The sequence below is a fragment of the Schistocerca piceifrons genome, chromosome 9 (genome assembly GCF_021461385.2).
Source record: "Schistocerca piceifrons isolate TAMUIC-IGC-003096 chromosome 9, iqSchPice1.1, whole genome shotgun sequence".
NCBI classification, from domain to species: domain Eukaryota; kingdom Metazoa; phylum Arthropoda; class Insecta; order Orthoptera; family Acrididae; genus Schistocerca; species Schistocerca piceifrons.
Window position 1 is genome coordinate 206,653,692 of NC_060146.1, and position 19,204 is coordinate 206,672,895.

The 19,204-nt window shown below is 41.2% G+C and overlaps 1 protein-coding gene across 1 annotated transcript in view; it reads left to right on the top strand.

The window, feature by feature from the left end:
• Nucleotides 1–19,204, top strand: part of LOC124717049 (diphthine--ammonia ligase) — a 113,121-nt gene that overhangs the window by 72,608 nt on the left and 21,309 nt on the right. Inside the window, exons 7-8 of the mRNA XM_047243723.1 lie at nt 2,509–2,694; nt 12,964–13,147. Of these exons, the coding sequence (XP_047099679.1) occupies nt 2,509–2,694; nt 12,964–13,147 (370 nt within the window). The remainder of the gene's footprint in view (nt 1–2,508; nt 2,695–12,963; nt 13,148–19,204) is intronic.

Here is a 19,204-nt window from a genome sequence, read left to right on the forward strand (position 1 = left end):
TTTCCTGTAGACAGTATCTATCTTACCCTTAGTGAAATAAGCCTCTACATCCTTACATTTGTCCTCTAGCCATCCCTGCTTAGCCATTTTGCACTTCCTGTCGATCTCATTGTTGAGACGTTTGTATTCCTTTTTGCCTGCTTCATTTACTGCATTTTTATATTTTCTCCTTTCGTCAATTAAATTCAGTATTTCTTCTGTCACCCAAGGATTTCTACTAGCCCTCGTCGTTTTACCTACTGGATCCTCAGCTGCCTTCACTACTTCATCTCTCAAAGCTACTCATTCTTCTTCTACTGTATTTCTTTCCCCCATTCTTGTCAATTGTTCCCTTATGCTCTCCCTGAAACTCTATGCAACCTCTGGTTTAATCAGTTTATCCAAGTCCCATCTCCTTAGATTCCCACCTTTTTGTAGTTTTTTCAGTTTTAATCTACAGTTCATAACCAATAGATTGTGGTCAGAGTCCACATCTGCCCCTGGAAATGTCTTACAATTTAAAACCTGGTTCCTAAATCTCTGTCTTACCATTATATAATCTATCTGAAATCTGTCAGTATCTCCAGGCTTCTTCCATGTATACAGCCTTCTTTTATGGTTCCTGAACCAAGTGTTAGCTATGATTAAGTTGTTCTCTGTGCAAAATTCCACCAGGTGGCTTCCTCTTTCATTTATTAACCCCAATCCATATTCACCTACTATGTTTCCTTCTCTTCCTTTTCCTACTATCGAATTGCAGTCACCCATGACTATTAAATTTTTGTCTCCCTTCACTATCTGAATAATTTCTTTTATCTCATCATACATATCTTCAATTTCTTCGTCATCTGCAGAGCTAGTAGGCATATAGACTTGTACTACTGTCGTAGACGTGGGCTTCATGTCTATCTTGGCCACAACAATGCATTCGCTGTGCTGTTTGTAGTAGCTTATGCGCATTCCTATTGCTTTATCATTATTAAACCTACTCCTGCATTACCCCTATTTGATTTTGTATTTATAACCCTGTAGTCACCTGACCAGAAGTCTTGTTCCTCCTGCCACCGAACTTCACTAATTCCCACTATATCCAACTTTAACCTATTCATTTCCCTTTTTAAATTTTCTAACGCACCTACCCGATTAAGGGATCTGACATTCCACTCTCCGATCCATAGAACGCCAGTATTCTTTTTCCTGATAACGACGTCCTCCTGAGTAGTCCCCGCCTGGAAATCCGAAGGGGGGACTATTTTACCTCCGGAATATTTTACCCAAGAGGATGTCATCATCATTTATCCATACAGTAAAGCTGCATGCCCTCAGGAAAAAATTACGGCCGTAGTTTCCCCTTGCTTTCAGCCGTTCGCAGTACCAGCACAGCAAGGCCATTTTGGTTAGTGTTACAACGCCATATCAGTCAATCATCCAGACTGTTGCCCCTGCAACTACTGAAAAGGCTGCTGCCCCTCTTCAGGAACCACACGTTTGTCTGGCCTCTCAACAGATACCCCTCCATTGTGGTTGCACCTACGGTACGGCTATCTGTATCGCTGAGGCATGCAAGCCTCCCAACCAACGGCAAGGTCTATGGTTCATGGGGGGAAAATATGTTCAAGAATTCTGCAGCAGATTGATATAAAGGACATTGGACTGTAATTTTGTGGGGCTGTTTGTTCTTTTAGTATTCCTATATACTAAGAGTGACCTTCACTTTTATGACTTCCTGATTTTTACATTGGTTTATGGAAATCTAACCAGGCATCCGATATGTTGTAGTGCACAGGTCATGATCTTTTTTCTGTTTACCTCCTCACCAAGTTTCTAGGTGCTTTTTTTTTAATTATTGTCAAGAAGAAAACACAATCATCCATTATTAGTCATTTGTCCAGAGTGCCAAAGTCAAATAACAACAGGGGCTGGAGATTGGGAAGGAGAAAAGCGGTATGACGATTCACTAACATATAATAGTTAAAATGAAGTCAGCACATACTTAACAACTACCTCAAAAGTAATTGAGACAGGCCAGAAGTGAACAAACTCAGCAATATTTAAATTACACAGAAACATTGCTATCCATCACATGTCATTAGAGAAAGGACAACACGGGAGATCGAACAGAGTGCAGAAGCTGAAGCTGTGGGGTACGACAGTCGAAGGGAGGCTTTGTACCGCAAGAATGTGACAATGTTGCGAAGTGGCACAGGAAACTGGGTTACAGTGTGAAGCTGGGAAATGAGACTGAGAAATGTTAAATGGTGTGCAGTACCTTATCAAATTTCTCTAGGAACTATGCTTTACAGCTCAGTTTGTCCAGTGAGGGTATGTGAAGGGCCTTTGATATACTTCAATCTTCTCTATAACCTTTACTTTATTCAGTTTATAAAGGATCTGCATTATATATACTCAGCAGATCATGTCTTTCTGATTTACTGTGTGTGTACAAAAAGAAACTTTAGTTGGTGTTTTCCCCCCACACTGTCTACAATAGGTGCAGTGTGTCTGTAACTGTACTGTACTGTCTTCCAGAATGCGCACTTCACAATGGCGGAACGTATTGCCGGATTGCCTGTTAAGACGTGGCAAGATCTGACAGCAGACATTGACGAAGAAGCCGAGGACAGTCCACCGACTCCGCCTAAAGGCCGTGATGCAGACACCGGCTATGGGCCAGATGATGACTACAATGATGACTGTGAGTTTACAGAGACACAGGTACACACCAGTTTATTTTATACATATTTAACCACAGCTAGTTAAAAAATGAATACAGGCAGTCATATAGCTCATTGATGCATGGTGCACAGTCACATGTGATAGTACAGAAAATTTTACTACCATTTGAACTATTTTTTTTTTCATTTTTAGATTTGCATAGTCTCTCACACAGCCACACTCGTGCCACCGAGTACACCAACCCACGTTCATTGCAAAATGAACTGAAATCCATTATTTTTGAGAATATGCACTTAAGGAAATTTATGGATGGAAAAATATATAAAATAAGGGAAAGACAACCTCTTACCTGTAGAGGACTGGTGCATGGCGCAAAGCAGTAGGTAATAGAAGAGAGTTAACACTAGCTTCCGAGCTCTTGCTCTTTTTCTATTAAGAGTACACAAATTCACACCTACACCCACAAAGACACCCAAACATACTCGCTCGTGGACCAGCGGCACTTGTTATTGAATTTTGATTATCAAAAGCAGTTGACTTTTGGATGGAGCTGGAGAGGGGCAGGGCAGGACACACGAGGCGAGGAAGTGGTAGCAGGGTGACGTGACGCAGGTTTTTACCGGATGACTCAGCAGCTGCACAAGACGAAAGAAGTTCAGAGGGCAGAGCAAGACAGAGAGAGAGACTGAGCGAGACAGGGGTTGGAGGGGAGAAAAACGAGAGGAAGGTGGTGGTGATGGGAACAGGAGGGGGGTGAAAAAAGGGGAGGGGGGGGGAGAGAGAGAGAGAGAGAGAGAGAGAGAGAGAGAGAGAGAGAGAGAGAGAGAGAGAGAGAGAGAGAGAGCACATGTGGGTGGGGGGAGGGGTAAGAAGAGTAGTGGGGGAAGGCATGCAAGAACTGGATGGGGAAGGAGTGGTGTGGGCAGAAGAGAGAAGGGAAAAGGTAAGGTGAGGCAGTGGGAGACAAGTTGGTGGAGGTTTAGGCCAGGAGGATTGTAAGAGCGCAGGATAAGCTGGAGAGGAATTTCTGTGTAGTTAAAAGAAACTTCTGCAGGAAGGTAGTATCCAAACGGGTCATGTAGGGAAGCAGCTGTTGAAGCCATCAGTGTTGTGGTGCATTGTGTGTTCAACAATAAGGTGGTCAAGTTTGTGATTTGCCACAGGTTGGCAGTGTGCAGGTGTACAATAGTGGCCGTGTTCCCTCACTGTAACTACAGTTTGAACTGGTAACACACTGTCTCCCTGTCTCTATCACTTACACGAACTCTTTTTATCTTGTGCGGCCACTTAGTCATCTGGCGAAAGATCAGCCTCGTGCTACCCTGCTATCCCTTCTTGCCTCGTGCGTGTTTCTCTACCGCCCAACCTTTCCCACCTCCATCTACCCAGGAACCTGCTTTCAGTAATCAATATCCAGTTATCACTCTCACAGTGAGCCACATACATTTGATTGTATTTCTGGCTGTGTGTGGGAATGGATGAGAGAGCGTGAAAGCTAGTGTTAACTAGGTAAGTGGTTTCCTTTCCCTTATTTTATGTAGAAAGTGCACTTAAACTGAAAAGGGAAAAAAAGTGACTATTCAGTAGTTACTGATACAGTGAAACCCCACTTTTACACTTTTCGAGGGACTTCAAAAAATGGTTTAAAATGGGGGAAAATGTAAAATGTGAGAAATAACGTTTTAAGCTGTAAAAGTTATGTATAGGATACCCCCTTGCATTTTTGCACTTTATGTATGATATATGTACATAACAGGCATTAAAAGACTTGTTAGGGGCTTTTTTTTTATTATCTAATAAAGGTTTATTATCTAATAAAAACCACTGATGTAACTGGAATTGACAAGTGGTTGGGAAGTAGAAACGTTTGTCTTAATTTCAAACATCATAATTGATGTTTTTGGAAAGCCTGCAGTTGTCATTCATTATTTAAATAATGAAATACTGCACTAGTCACATATTTTTTCATGTCTAACAATGTGCTCCAACAATTTTTAATTTCAAATGTCATAATCAATGTCTTGCAGCCTGCAGTTGTTATCCATTGTTTAAATAATGAAATACTGCACTAGTTAATTTTTTTTTTTCACGCTTATCAACGCGTTTTGAGAATTTTTTGTCGTTCTCAAGTGCATATATGTACATATGTTTTTTGTGTGGTGTTTGAATATGTGTTATTCTGCCTCTCATGCGCTGTAGTCGTCTTTTTGACGTTATCAGGTACTGTGCCTCCTGTTATGTAGAAAACCATGCACACGTAAACTATCACTCACACTGCTTGTGTAACATCACAAAAAATAATACGAAAATACTGCTCCTGACAACGAGAATAAATTCTCGAAACACGTTTTGCTCAGCATGAAAAAATTCGTAACTGTCATTGTGTTTAAACTAAAAACATTTGAGCAACACAAAGTGAATGACGGTGTCAGCTAGCCCTACAAGAGGCCAAATGCTGAAACACGCTAAACGTGTGGTTCGACAAAGGTGTCACGATGATTACAATAATCACGAAACTGCATTTACATGGTAGAGTGTTCGGAAATGGTCGCGAATGGTCACGATATCTTTATTCCAGCTGACCTAGTTACTCCCATCAGTCATCATGCCAAGTAATGCTTGGTAGCAGCGGGAGATACTGCACAAATTGTTCCAACTTTTACATGTTTACCGGCTCAAATCCACTGAGCAGAGTGCCCTGGTGTCAAGAAACTTAACCACGTAATATTTGTAAACACTACTGGACAGCCAACATCGTGCCAGCCTTTTTTTTTTTTCTCGACAAATATTTTTTTGCAGTGCATAAATCATGGGAAGCTTATAAATTTGTTGATTCAAAATCGAGTGCAAATTAACATTGTGGTAATAGGAAATTTGACGGGAACGATAAATGTCGTAAACGGCGGGAAAACATTAATTCTGGGAACGTAAAAGTGGGGTTATACTGTATTCTATGTATTGTGTGTGAGAGGGTGGGCGGGGGAGGTGGGATGTGCATGTTCACGTCTATGAGCCAGACGATCACAACAATGGTGACTGTGAGTTTACAGAGACGCAGGTACACACAAGTTAAATGGGAAATGCCTTTACAGCTACTCCCATTAGCCATTGCGCTGAGTGTCAACTTTGTTTGCGCATGTAATATAGCTGACTGATGCACGGTGCACAGTCACGTGCAAGCGGGTATGAGTGTACATGTGAAATTCACTTTATTCAACTGAAATTAAGCAAAGATAGAAGCAGGCTGTCGATAAGTTTGTTAAGGTGCTGAGTTTGACACAATTTGCTGATATTTGAACTCTCTCACACTGTACTGTTTGGAAGAAAAAAGTGTTTACTTGCCTCACATACTTTCACTTGCTGTTATCCTGTGACATTATATTCTGGGGCAGTGAAGCTGTAGTAAATAAAGTATATATGCAGCAAAAGCAGTTAATGAGAACATTGAAAGAAAGAGGTGAGTACACATCTTGCAGAGACTTCTTGAAAGATGTCAGATTCCTGCAGTCACTTTCCAGTATACATAGTCTGTAATGATATATGTTGTTGACACTGAAGTCACTGTACACAGCATGACAACTAACCATGATTTCTTTAAACTGGTTTATATTGTTACAAGAGGTAAACAACTGTTTCTGTCGTTTGTCATGAACTCTGAGGTTGCTTTGATGCGTTTCTCCATTCATCTTGCCCTACACATGTGGCTCGGCATGTGTCAAATGACAGAGCCTGAGGTCTGAAGTTTGATCCTCAGTTAGCCTTGGGATTTTTTCCTCATCACTTTTCATTTTTGTCACCTCTGGAAATAATTTGTTAATGTAAAAAACTCTATGTTGCACCACGGTTCACAGTCCACCCTAGACTGTACAGCTTCCCGTAAATGGGCCAGCTAACTCAGTTCACAGGTTGGAGGAGGCACGGGTGTACTTCAGTAACCCTGCTGGATGTGCAAATGAACAATACAAACGTATCAATAGTGCCACAAACTGTGCCGCTTGCAGTGTGGAGTAAAGGTTAGTGTAGCTTTCCAGCTTGCTGTGGGTTACCATTTCAAATTGTAGTTACAATGTGACAATATGTGTAATGTTGCACGCATCTGGTGAGGGTGTCTGAGGTGGGAACACAGCCACTGTTGTAGAATAGTCACATGAATGTCCTTAGAGAGCCAAATAAATGGCTAGCTGCCAGCCACTCTGCCTCAGTTTGCTGTTATCCAACTGCCTTTACAAGTGGACTCTGCAGTGTTGATTGTTTAGCACATGTTGAGTACGATGGATCCCAGATTTGTGGTCTCCACCACCTCGTACTTATAAGGAACTTTACTTATGAAATACGAGGGTAAGTCAATTATTATCTGCAAAGTAGCTATAAAATTTTATTGTAATCAGGTAGGAAACTTACAAGAACATCATTTTTTTGACATAGTCACCTTGCGTTTCAATGCACTTGGTCCATCATTGTACAAACTTCCTGGTGCCCTCATAAAAGAAGGTTCTCAGTTGAGCTGCAAGCCAGGAATGCACTGCTTCTTTCACTTCTTCGTCCGAGGCAAATCTATGGCCCCTTAATGCCTGTTTGAGTGGACCAAATAAGTGATAGTCAGAAGGGGCAAGATCAGGACTATATGGAGGATGACCCAATACTTCAAATTTGAGTTTCTGGTGTGTTTCAGCAGTGTGGACAGCAGTATGCGGACGGGCATTGTCGTACAACAACACGACACCTTTTAACAGCAATCCTCGGCATTTGCTTCTTCGAATTGTAGGCTTTAGCCTGGCAGTAAGCATCTTACTGTAATGTACAGTGTTTATTGTTGTGCCCCTTTCCCCATAATGTTCCAGTACTGGACCTTGTGTGTCCCAAAAAAATGTAAGCATCAGTTTTCCTGCAGAAGGTTGGGTCTTGAACTTTTCTTTCATGGCGAATTTGGATGTTTCCATTCCAACTCTGCCGTTTACTCTCTGGCTCGTAATGATAGATCCGTGTTTCATCACCAGTAATGATCCTGTCTAAGAAGTTGTCCCCTTCATTACCATAGCGATTCAAATGCTTTTTGCAGATGTCCAAGCACGTTTGTTTATGCAACTGTGTGAGTTGTTTTGGGACCCATCTTGCACAAACTTTATGAAACCCAAGTCTGTTGTGGATGATTTCATAGGCAGAATTGTGACTAATTTTCAAATGATGTGCCACTTTGTCACTAGTTAATCGTCTGTCTAAGAGAATCATTTCACGCGAACGCTCAATGGTTCCTTCTTTTGTGGTGGTAAATGGTCGTCCTGCTCCTTCATCGTGTGTAACACTTGTGCGACCATTTCGGAATTTTTCAATCCATTCATAGACACTCCGTTGTAGCAAAACACTGTTCCCGTACTGTACCGAAAGTCTTCGATGAATTTTGGCCACTGATACGCCTTCCGACCACAAGAAAATGGATCACTGAACGTTGCTCTTCTTTGGTGCAAATAGACAGTGGGGCAGCCATGATTAACAACACGGCAGTGATAACGAAACTAACCTAGCAGCTTGAAAATTGCAAAGGTGTAACAACAAATAACAAAGCATGTGTCATCAACGTAGAACGATAGTACTACCAAAATAAACAAAAATATAACTAAATTGCGGATAATAATTGACTTTCCCTCGTACATGTCAACTGACTAGTTGCACTGGAACTGAATCCTTCGACTCTGGGGTGATCTTCAGATAGTTTCTAGTGTGTCTCTTGACAAATATTCCTCTGAGAATTGTTTCTGCTGGACTATTTTGTTATTTACTTGTTACAGAATGTGTTTATACTAATGAACATTCTGACCTGAAGTGAGTAGCTCCACTTATCTCGTTTCACATTACAGTCAAGATTCTGATATGACCACCTGCCAAATGTGCATTCCAAACAGTTGTTTGTCTTGTTGTGGTTACTACAAACACACAGCTGAGAGTGCACTTTTTGCTGTATTTTAGGATTTGGGAGCAATGGCAAACACAATACAAAGAAAGAAGCAATTTTTTTTAATACTTGTATTAAAATCTTGGCATTGTACCAACATCGCAGTGCAGTATTGAATTCTTCCCTCAGTTGGCAAAAGTATTGTTGCAGCCATAATCAAAATAACCACTTGGGTCACACACACACACACACACACACACACACACACACACACACACACACACACTTTCCACACTGTGCCTGAGTTATGCATACATTTTGTCACTTTCTCACCCCCAGCCTTGCAAATAGATGTGGTATGTTGTAATAGTGTTAATCACAAAATTTTATAAACTTATATGTTACTTTATATACCTGCATAATCTTCATAAAAACAGATGTGTTTTATTACCACCTCCCTGTGACCGACACTCAGAATTGATATATTGTTTCACACAATTCATATCAGATGGCAGCCACATTTATTCACAGCTGCACACATTCTGGTTTCAGTTGAAGTCTGTCATGACTGAATAATAATAATAATAATAATAATAATAATAATAATAATATTGATCATTCACTTATTTGGGTGGCAGATGGGAGTGCTGAGTGTTTCCATATCCCTAAGGATTCTCTTTCCTCATTGGACCTACAGAATATGATGTCTGAATAAATGAGGCAGTCTGTCTCCATGATATATTATTTGTTGAATGTAGACTGTCAGTTGGGAAACATTTATTAACCATAAGTTAATCAGACACTACCAACTGTATTTCATAATGAGTGCATACTCGCTGAATTTCATTATGACCTGTTGCAGCCATGATATACTAACAATAAGGTTTCATTATTTTAGAATTACAAAATAATTACATGGTTACAAGCTGTTTTAGTGGGCTAAGATATAAGGATGTAGACAGTGTGATGTACAGAAGTATGTATCGGTCTGTGGAGCGTACACTGTGTCGAAGTGTATTAGGTGACCGCTTGCGATAAGCAGGAAATCCGGGTTCGAGTCCTAGTCCACCACAAATTTTCAATCATCACTATTGGGTAGTAAATCTGTACCTCATAAATTTTGATGCTGTTTTCTAGTTTCTTATTTATCCCAATCCTATTAAGGGTGAAACGTCGTAATAACTGTCATTGTCTGGCCTACTGATCCCAGAAATTGTAGATTTGACAGGATTGTCAGTTATGTTCTATTACTTTTACACATTACTCAGTTTGCACACCCTTCTCACACTTTTCAAGGTGAAACTGCATTGTGAGAATCACCAGCCTGCCTGGGGACCACAAAAATGTTTAATGTGACACTAATATTGTTCGTTTTCGATTATCTTTACATTACCTGTATTCCACCCCATATTCACTTATAGCAATAGTAATGGCACCTTGCCTCCATGTTGATTTTTCATAGAAAGTAAGCCGCATGTATATCAGATTTGGTATAACTGCTCCAGACATTGCAGAGTTATGCTTGCACATCAACCCCTTCCCTCCTACACCCTTACTGTCATCCTGAGAATGTTAGCAGTGTCCCAGTCCAACAGTACCTTTTTTCATACAGTAAGTCATATTTATACCAAATTTAGTTGAAATTGTTCCCAGTGTAGCAGAGTTATGTGTAAATTCCATCATTTCTCACCTCACTTTTGCAAATAGATGAGGAATGACTGTATTAGCCCTCACGGTAATTGTCCTCTAGTACTAATACGGGAAGCGTACACCTGATGACACTGAATTTGCTCATCTGTCACAGGATTGCAGAACGTAGTGACAAATGTAACAAATGCTGTTCTATTACAATGGGCATTTTTGAGAAATTGAGGTTCCAAGTTTTACGAGCCTGCCGAATACCATACAAGAGCACCAGCTGTGGAACATTGGTGTTAGCCCACTGGGCTAAGGTGAGAGGCTAAAAGTCTGCGTATAATGCATACTGGTCTCATCATTTTCTTTTTTCTAGTATTTCACAATACACTTGTATCTCCACAATTAACCAAGTTTTTCAGAAAATAACAATAATAATAATAATAATAATAATAACAAGCATTGTGATTAAGCTGCCCCTACTGACATCATTTTATGCAACCCGCAGTGTTACATCTGACCTTGCGAAACTACAGGTGAGATTTTTATGTTCTCTTGCTCACTATGTTCAAACTACACTGATAAGCAAAAATATTATGACCACTGCCCACTGTGAGGTTGGATGCTCTCTGGTGACATTGTGGGCACATGGTGCTCTATGAAAAGTATGTAAGCACAGCAGAGACAGATGGGAGATCAACCGAGCGAAGCTTGGGCTGCAAATGGAAAAATCCTTTCAGATAAGCGACTTTGTCAAAGGGCAGATTATTTTTATGCAAAATGTGTGAACAAGTACCTCGAAAATTGTGAAGCTGGTCTAATGTTTACGTGCTACTGTCACGAGCATCTACCAAAAGAGGTAGAAGAACAGTGAAACTACCACTAGGTGCTAAATGATTGGACATTGATGGCTCTTCACAGAGCGTAGAGGTTTGTCTGCTCTGTGAAGGAGGATAGATGGTGATCTGTGGCATCTCTGCCGAAAGACCACACTACTGGTGCACACACAGATGTTTCGGAGCACACAGTTCATTGTACATTGTCGAACGTGGTGCTCCGCTACAGACCACCCTTACGTGTTCACATCTTGACCCGACGACCTCGTCAGTTAGCATTGCAGCAGGCACAGGACCGTCAGGATTCAGCTATCACTCAATGGAAACATGCCAGCTCTTCGGGTGAATCACATTTTTCCTACACTAGATGGATGGTCATCTCCACAAATGCCGCCATTGAGGTAAATGGTGGCTCAAAATGTGCAGCGCACCACAGATGCAGGCTGTTGAGAGTAGTATTATGCTATGGCAGACATTCTCTTGTGCTTGCATGGGACCCATGGTGGTAATCGAAGACATACTGACAGCTGCAAACCAGCTGCATCCCTACATGCTTGATGTCTTCACTGACGGCGATGTCATCTTTCAGCAGTGTAATTGTCCATGACTCAGAGCCAGAACCACATTACAGTGGTTTTAGGAGCCTTATAGTGAACTCAAGTCGATGTCTTGGCACCCAAATTTGTCTGATGTAAATCCTAGCACTATCAGGTGCCATCACCGCACGCACAAATGAGCAGTCCCTTATTTACGCGAATTACTTAATCTGTGCGTAGACATCAAATACCACATACCTCCACAAACATACCGACAAACTGTCAGATTCTTGACATGCAGAATCAGTGATGTACTTTGTTCCAAAGACAAGTAAACAAGCTATTAACTTAAACCTTACAAGCACAGTAGTATTGCAGTCAGAAAGCCTAACAAATACAATGATGTAATTGTTTATTTTATGCAGTTAAAATTCACAAAATTGTTTGGTAAAATTTACAGAAACATCAGTTTCACAATTTGTAAGTGCTGTACTAAGCCAGTGGCATCTGATGAGGCCAGTTAATGAAGACCAAAGAAGGTTACATGTGGGAAGTATTTAATGCAGTTGGAAATTTTTGACTTTGGTAAGAGAGACTGCCATAAACAACATACTATAAATCCTGACTGGTGGGGGCTGAGTAGGGGAGCAGGGGTGTATTTGAAGTAACTTGTATATGTTTTTCTTGAGGAACTCAAACTATGGCCTCTAGCAAAAACATATCCCACTACAAAATGTAAGTACAATAATCTCCTACAAAAAGGATCTGTTCCTTTTTTCTCTAGGACTAATGGTTTGCACGTAGTGAGGGAGAGAATATGAAAATCTTGCACTAGGTTTTTGAAGGCCAGAGATAACATTGTGAAGTGCGTAAAATGACATCGGTAGAGCAGCTGAATCATCCTGTGTAATCAAGATATAATAAGACACTGTGGTAAAATCATGATTTGTTTATGTGCATATCACAGTGAAGTCATACCGTGCTGTACATGCTTTGAATAATCTACACTGTATTTGTGGTATGCGCATGAATGTTTTATTTTGTCATGGTATCCTATCATACCTTTGATTATGCATCGTCAGGAATCTACCCCAATGGTTACTGTCATCATCATCATCATTATTGTTGCTATTACAAGAGCAGTATCTGTTACATCTAGGTATGTAATTGCATACATAATATGTACAAAATGGGTGACTTGTTGGCGGCAGGTTCCCGGGTAAATCATATGTATGCCATGTTTGGCTGAAATTGCTCCAGGATTTCCAGACTTGTGCTGGAGGTAAAACACACACACACACACACACACACACACACACACACACACACAGATATACACTGTATCTGTCTGATTAATGAGATGCAAGAGCTTATGTATTAATTAGTGTCTTCCTTCTGGCGGGGCTGACAGGAAAAAATTCCACTTGACGACAGTGATGCAGATAGCAGCTACAGTGAGGGGATTGACGAATCTACGCAGACCTACCTGCCACTGTCTGCAACTGATGAGGCAGGGTGGACTTGGGTGGCAGGCGTGGAGGGCCACGGGAAGAACACTTCTGCAGCCATGAGGGATGCCCTCGATCAGCTCCAGAGTAGGTACAGTACTCGAATTACAAGTTCCTAATGGCATCAGCTCTATCCTCCACCCTTTATCCTTTTCCTTTTGACAGAACTGATGATTTGTGACCTGTAAAATTCTACAGGGAGGCTGAAGCTGGGGAGTTCAGACATTTCTTTTGGATGACGGAAAGGAGAGGGTCACATTAGCAAAATTTACTGCAAGAGTAAAAGTAAACCAAGAATGCTGAGCATAAATTGTGAAGTATGGCAGGATTTGATGTTGGTTCCGCTCCTGCTACCAAGCTACATAATTCACCTTCCAAAGACACGCTTAAAAAACTGTGTTTTTTCATTAGGTTGAAGGAAAATGAGTTGTGTGTTGCTATTAACTGGTTATGCTGTCAAGCACGCGGAAACTGAGCTGGATGAAGTTTGTAGCGCCACTGCACCAGCTCAGAAGAATTTATTGTAGCATTAATCAGCTTGAACATGGCAGCAGAAGCAGTGAAGATGCAGCTAACCAGTTGTGACCCCCATAACAGAGCTCGTTGGAAAAATTTGAGGAATTATAATTCAAAGCTTTACCTGTAGCAGAGTGATTGGTGTAGGCGGCTACCGTGCAGATGACACAGGTTCAATTCCCGGTACTGCCTAGGATTTTTCTTCAACAGGAAGATTGATACAGACTGCACTTGCCCTCTTGCTACCAAGTGAGGAGCTACTCGATTGAGAAGTAGTAGCTTTGAGGTCTGGAAAGTCAATAAAATGACCAGGAAAAGTCAATAAAATGACCAGGAGGGTGGTGTACTGACCATACACATAGCGGCTGGTGAGTGTCCCCCAGGCCAGTGACGCCTGGATGAGAAGACTTATAAGGTGAGACTGCTGAGAGAGATTCAGAAATGAATCTAGACGAGTGATTCAGCAAGATGTTTGATGATGTTTAACTGCAGCCAGCGTGACATTTTGCTTTGATTCGTGACTGTTGGGGGAGCCTGGGTCCTTCCACGGAAAAGGACACAGGAATACTTGGAAACTTTTGTACATCACTGATGGATTATTTGGAACAAGAATTGAATGAAAAGGGGTGAAGATAGGCCTGCAACAAGATGATGTCAGATCAGGCCAACTCAGTATTCCACTCTGGAACCGTCACAACAGCAAAAGTGCAAAATTTGAGCTTCTAATAGGTTTCCTATTGGCCTGATTTCCTATGTTTTCCTTCACAGGACTTATTTCTATTCCTCATCATGCAAATTCAATGTTGTGGGAAGAGATTTGCATCAAATGAGAAAGAGTTTGCTGCCATCAATGCGAATTTTGAAGAGTTTGACAAAATCTATTTTCTGATATGGAGGAAAAAAATTGGAAGCTTTTTGGATCAAATCTTTAGCCACGGGTGGAGAATATATTGAGAAATTGAGTAAATTCTTGTGCTAAAAGTTTTTACTTGCTTTCTTACTTCATTTGTCTTATTATGCCTACCCTTGTACTTGTCCTTGCTATCTTGTGGATGGAAATTACTCTTTCAATGTATGGACAGTAGGAGGAGGAACATTTCAAGCACCATGTCACCATAATGTTTGTCCTACTCCCAGTCTGCCAGTGACCCCTGCCCCCTCCCCTCTGTTGCAGCCTTACTCGCAAACAGTTAGTTTGCTAATGTAGCTAATGTATTGCAGTGCCACTAGTAAGTGTTTGGTAGTTTTATGCAGCACTTTTGTAGTAACGAAATGTTCAGCCATATGCCTGTTCCTGAGTTACTGCTATTTCTTTACTGTTTTTCTCATTTAAGAAAAGATAGTGTACAAAAAGAAAAAAGGTAAATTGTAGCAGTTAGATTATCTCTGATTGTGTGTCCTTGCTATGGTCTTCAGCTTAAAGCCTGGTTTTAAGCAGCTCTCCGTGCTAGCGTATCCTGTGCAAGCCCCTCCCGTCTCTCCATAAATACCCGTCCACCTGAAGTTACTTAATGCAGTCAAGCTGTGATCTCCCCCTACAAATTTGTATCCACCATACTTCCCTCCAATGCAAAGTTGAATATTCTTTAATGGTTCAGGGTGTGTCCTGTCAATCAATCCCTTCTTGCTGTCACATTGTCTCATAAAGCTCCTTTCTGCATGACTTATTTCAGTACTACTTCATTAGTTACCTGATTTATGTATCTAAGCTTCACCATTCTTCTGCAGCATCACGTTTCTCTTCTGTGTAAGGCTTCTCTCCAGGCATATAAAATAAGCTCCTTGTCCACACCCCGAGGACCCGAGGGAGATATATACAGATCGCTGTTATTTTCTGCCATGTGGCGTTATGCTGGTGTGATACCGGGAGGGGGGGGGGGGGGGGGGGGGGGGGGGGGGCACGTGGTCAGCACACTGCTCGCCTGGCCATTTTTCAGACTTTCCAGACCGTGGAGCCACTACTACTTGGCCGTGTAGCTCCTAAATTGTCGTCATGAGGCTGAGTGCACCCCAAACCGGTCCTTGCACTCAGGAAAAATCCTCGTCAGTACCGGGAATTGATCCCGGATCCTCTGCACCGCAGCCATCTACACTAATCACTCAGCTACAGCAGCAGATGACTCCATACGTACATGTTTGGCAAAGACCCACTAACACTTCAGTGTTACATATTTCTCTTTTTCATAAATCTTTTCTTACTATTGCAAGTACATGTGTTATACCCTCCTTACTTCTGCCATTGCCAGTTATTTTGCCCCTAGAGTAGCAAAATTTGTGTACAACTTTTGTAATCTAATTCCCTGAGCATTGATTGAGTGTACTGCATTATCCTTATTTCAGTTACGAAGATATTCATATTATAAACCTTACCCCTCCCCCCTTGAACCATGGACCTTGCCTTTGGTGGGGAGGCTTGCGTGCCTCAGCGATGCAGATGGACGTACCCTAGGCGCAACCACAACAGAGGGGTATCTGTTGAGAGGCCAGACAAACGTGTGGTTCCTAAAGAGGGGCAGCAGCCTTTTCAGTAGTTGCAGGGGCACCAGTCTGGATGATTGACTGATCTGGCCTTGTAACACTAACCAAAACGGCCCTGCTGTGCTGGTACTGCGAATGGCTGAAAGCAAGGGGAAACTACAGCCGTAATTTTTCCCGAGGGCATGCAGCTTTACTGTATGGTTAAATGATGATGGCGTCCTCTTCAGTAAAATATTCCGGAGGTAAAATAGTCCCCCATTTGGATCTCCGGGCGGGGACTACTCAAGAGGACATCATTATCAGGAGAAAGAAAACTCTACAGATCAGAGCGTGCAATGTCAGATCCCTTAATCGGGCAGGTAGGTTAGAAAATTTAAAAAGGGAAATGGATAGGTTAAAGTTAGATATAGTGGGAATTAGTGAAATTTGGTGGCAGGGGGAACAAGACTTTTGGTCAGGTGAATACAGGGTTATAAATACAAAATTGAATAGGGGTAATGCAGGAGTAGGTTTAATAATGAATAAAAAAAATAGGAATGTGAGTCAGCTACTACAAACAGCATAGTGAGCGCATTATTGTGGCTGAGATAGACACGAAGCCCATGCCTACTACAGTAGTACAAGTTTATATGCCAACTAGCTCTACAGAGGATGAAGAAATTGATGAAATGTATGATGAGATAAAAGAAATTATTCAGGTAGTGGAGGGAGACGAAAATTTAATAGTCATGGGTGACTGGAATTCGAGAGTAGGAAAAGGGAGAGAAGGAAACATAGTAAGGTGAATATGGATTGGGTTAAGAAATGAAAGAGGAAGCCGCATGGTAGAATTTTGCACAGAGCGTAACTTAATCATTAGCTAACACTTGGTTCAAGAATCATAAAGAAGGTTGTATACATGGAAAAATCCTGGAGATACTAGTAGGTATCAGATAGATAATATAATGGTAAGACAGAGATTTAGGAACCAGGTTTTAAATTGTAAGACATTTCCAGGGGCAGATGTGGACTCTGACCACAATCTATTGGTTATGAACTGTAGATTAAAACTGAAGAAACTACAAAAAGGTGGGGATCTAAGGAGATGGGACCTGGATAAACTGACTAAACCAGAGGTTGTACAGAGTTTCAGGGAGAGCATAAGGGAACAATTGACAGGAATGGGGGAAAGAAATACAGTAGAAGAAAAATGGGTAGCTCTGAGGGATGAAGTAGTGAAGGCAGCAGAGGATCAAATAGGTAAAAAGATGAGGGCTAGTAGAAATCCTTTGGGTAACAGAAGAAATATTGAATTTAACTGATGAAAGGAGAAAATATAAAAATGCAGTAAATGAAACAAGCAAAAAGGGATACAAACGCCTCAAAAATGAGATCGACAGGAAGTGCAAAATGGCGAAGCAGGGATGGCCAGAGGACAAATGTAAGGATGTAGAGGGTTATCTCACTAGGAGCAAGATAGATATTGCCTACAGGAAAATTAAAGAGACCTTTGGAGAAAAGAGAGCCGCTTGTATGAATATCAAGGGCTCAGATGAAAAACCAGTTCTAAGCAAAGAAGGGAAAGCAGGAAGGTGGAAGGAGTATATAGAGGGTCTATACAAGGGCAATGTACTTCAGAACAATATTATAGAAATGGAAGAGGAGGTAGATGAAGATGAAATGAGAGATATGATACTGCGTGAAGAGTCTGACAGAGCACTGAAAGACCTAAGTTGTAACAAGGCCGCGGGAGTAGACAACATTCCATTAGAACTGCTGATGGTCTTGGGAGAGCCAGTCCTGACAAAACTCTACCGCCTGGTGAGCAAGATGTATGACACAGGCGAAATACCCTCAGACTTCAAGAAGAATATAATAATTCCAATCCCAAAGAAAGCAGGTGTTGACAGATGTGAAAATTAACAAACTGTCAGTTTAATAAGTCACAGCTGCAAAATACTAACGCGAATTCTTTACAGAAGAATGGAAAAATTGGTAAAAGCCAACCTTGGGGAAGATCAGTTTGGATTCCATAGAAATGTTGGAATTCGTTAGGCAATACTGACCTTACGACTTATCTTAGAAGAAAGATAAAGGAAAGGCAAACCTATGTTTCTAGCATTTGTAGACTTAGAGAAAGCTTTTGACAATGTTGACTGGAATACTCTCTTTCAAATTCTAAAGTTGGCAGGGGTAAAATGCAGGGAGCGAAAGGCTATTTACAATTTATACAGAAATCAGATGGAAGTTATAAGAGTCGAGGGGCATGAAAGGGAAGCAGTGGTTGGGAAGGGCATGAGACAGGTTTGTAGCCTCTCCCTGATGTTATTCAATCTGTATATTGAGCAAGCAGTAAATGAAATAAAAGAAAAATTTGGAGTAGGTATTAAAATCCATGGAGAAGAAATAAAAACTTTGAGGTTTGCCGATGACATTGTAATTCTGTCACAGACAGCAAAGGACTTGGAAGAGCAGTTGAACGGAATGGACAGTGTCTTGAAAGGAGGATATAAGATGAACACCAACAAAAGCAAAACGAGGATAATGGAATGTAGTCGAATTAAGTCTGGTGATGCTGAGGGAGTTAGATTAGGAAATGAGACACTTAAAGTAGTAAATGAGTGTTGCTATTTGGGGAGCAAAATAACTGATGATGGTTGAAGTAGAGTGGATATAAATTGTAGACTGGCAATGGCAAGGATAGCGTTTCTGAAGAAAAATTTTGTTAACATTGAGTATAGATTTAAGTGTCAGGAAGTCATTTCTTGAAGTATTTGTATGGAGTGTAGCCATGTATGGAAGTGAAACGTGAACGATAAATAGTTTAGACAAGAAGAGAATAGAAGCTTTGGAAATGTGGGCTACAGAAGAATGCTGAAGATTAAATGGGTAGATCACATAACTAATGAGGAGGTATTGAATAGAATTGGGGAGAAGAGGAGTTTGTGGCACAACTTGACAAGAAGAAGGGACCGGTTGATAGGACATGTGCTGAGGCATCAGGGGATCACAAATTTAGCATTGGAGGGTAAAAATCGTAGAGGCAGACCAAGAGATGAATGCACTAAGCAGATTCAGTAGGATTTAGGTTGCAGTAAGTACTGGGAGATGAAGAAGCTTGCACAAGGTAGAGTAGCATGGAGAGCTGCATCAAACCCGTCTCAGGACTGA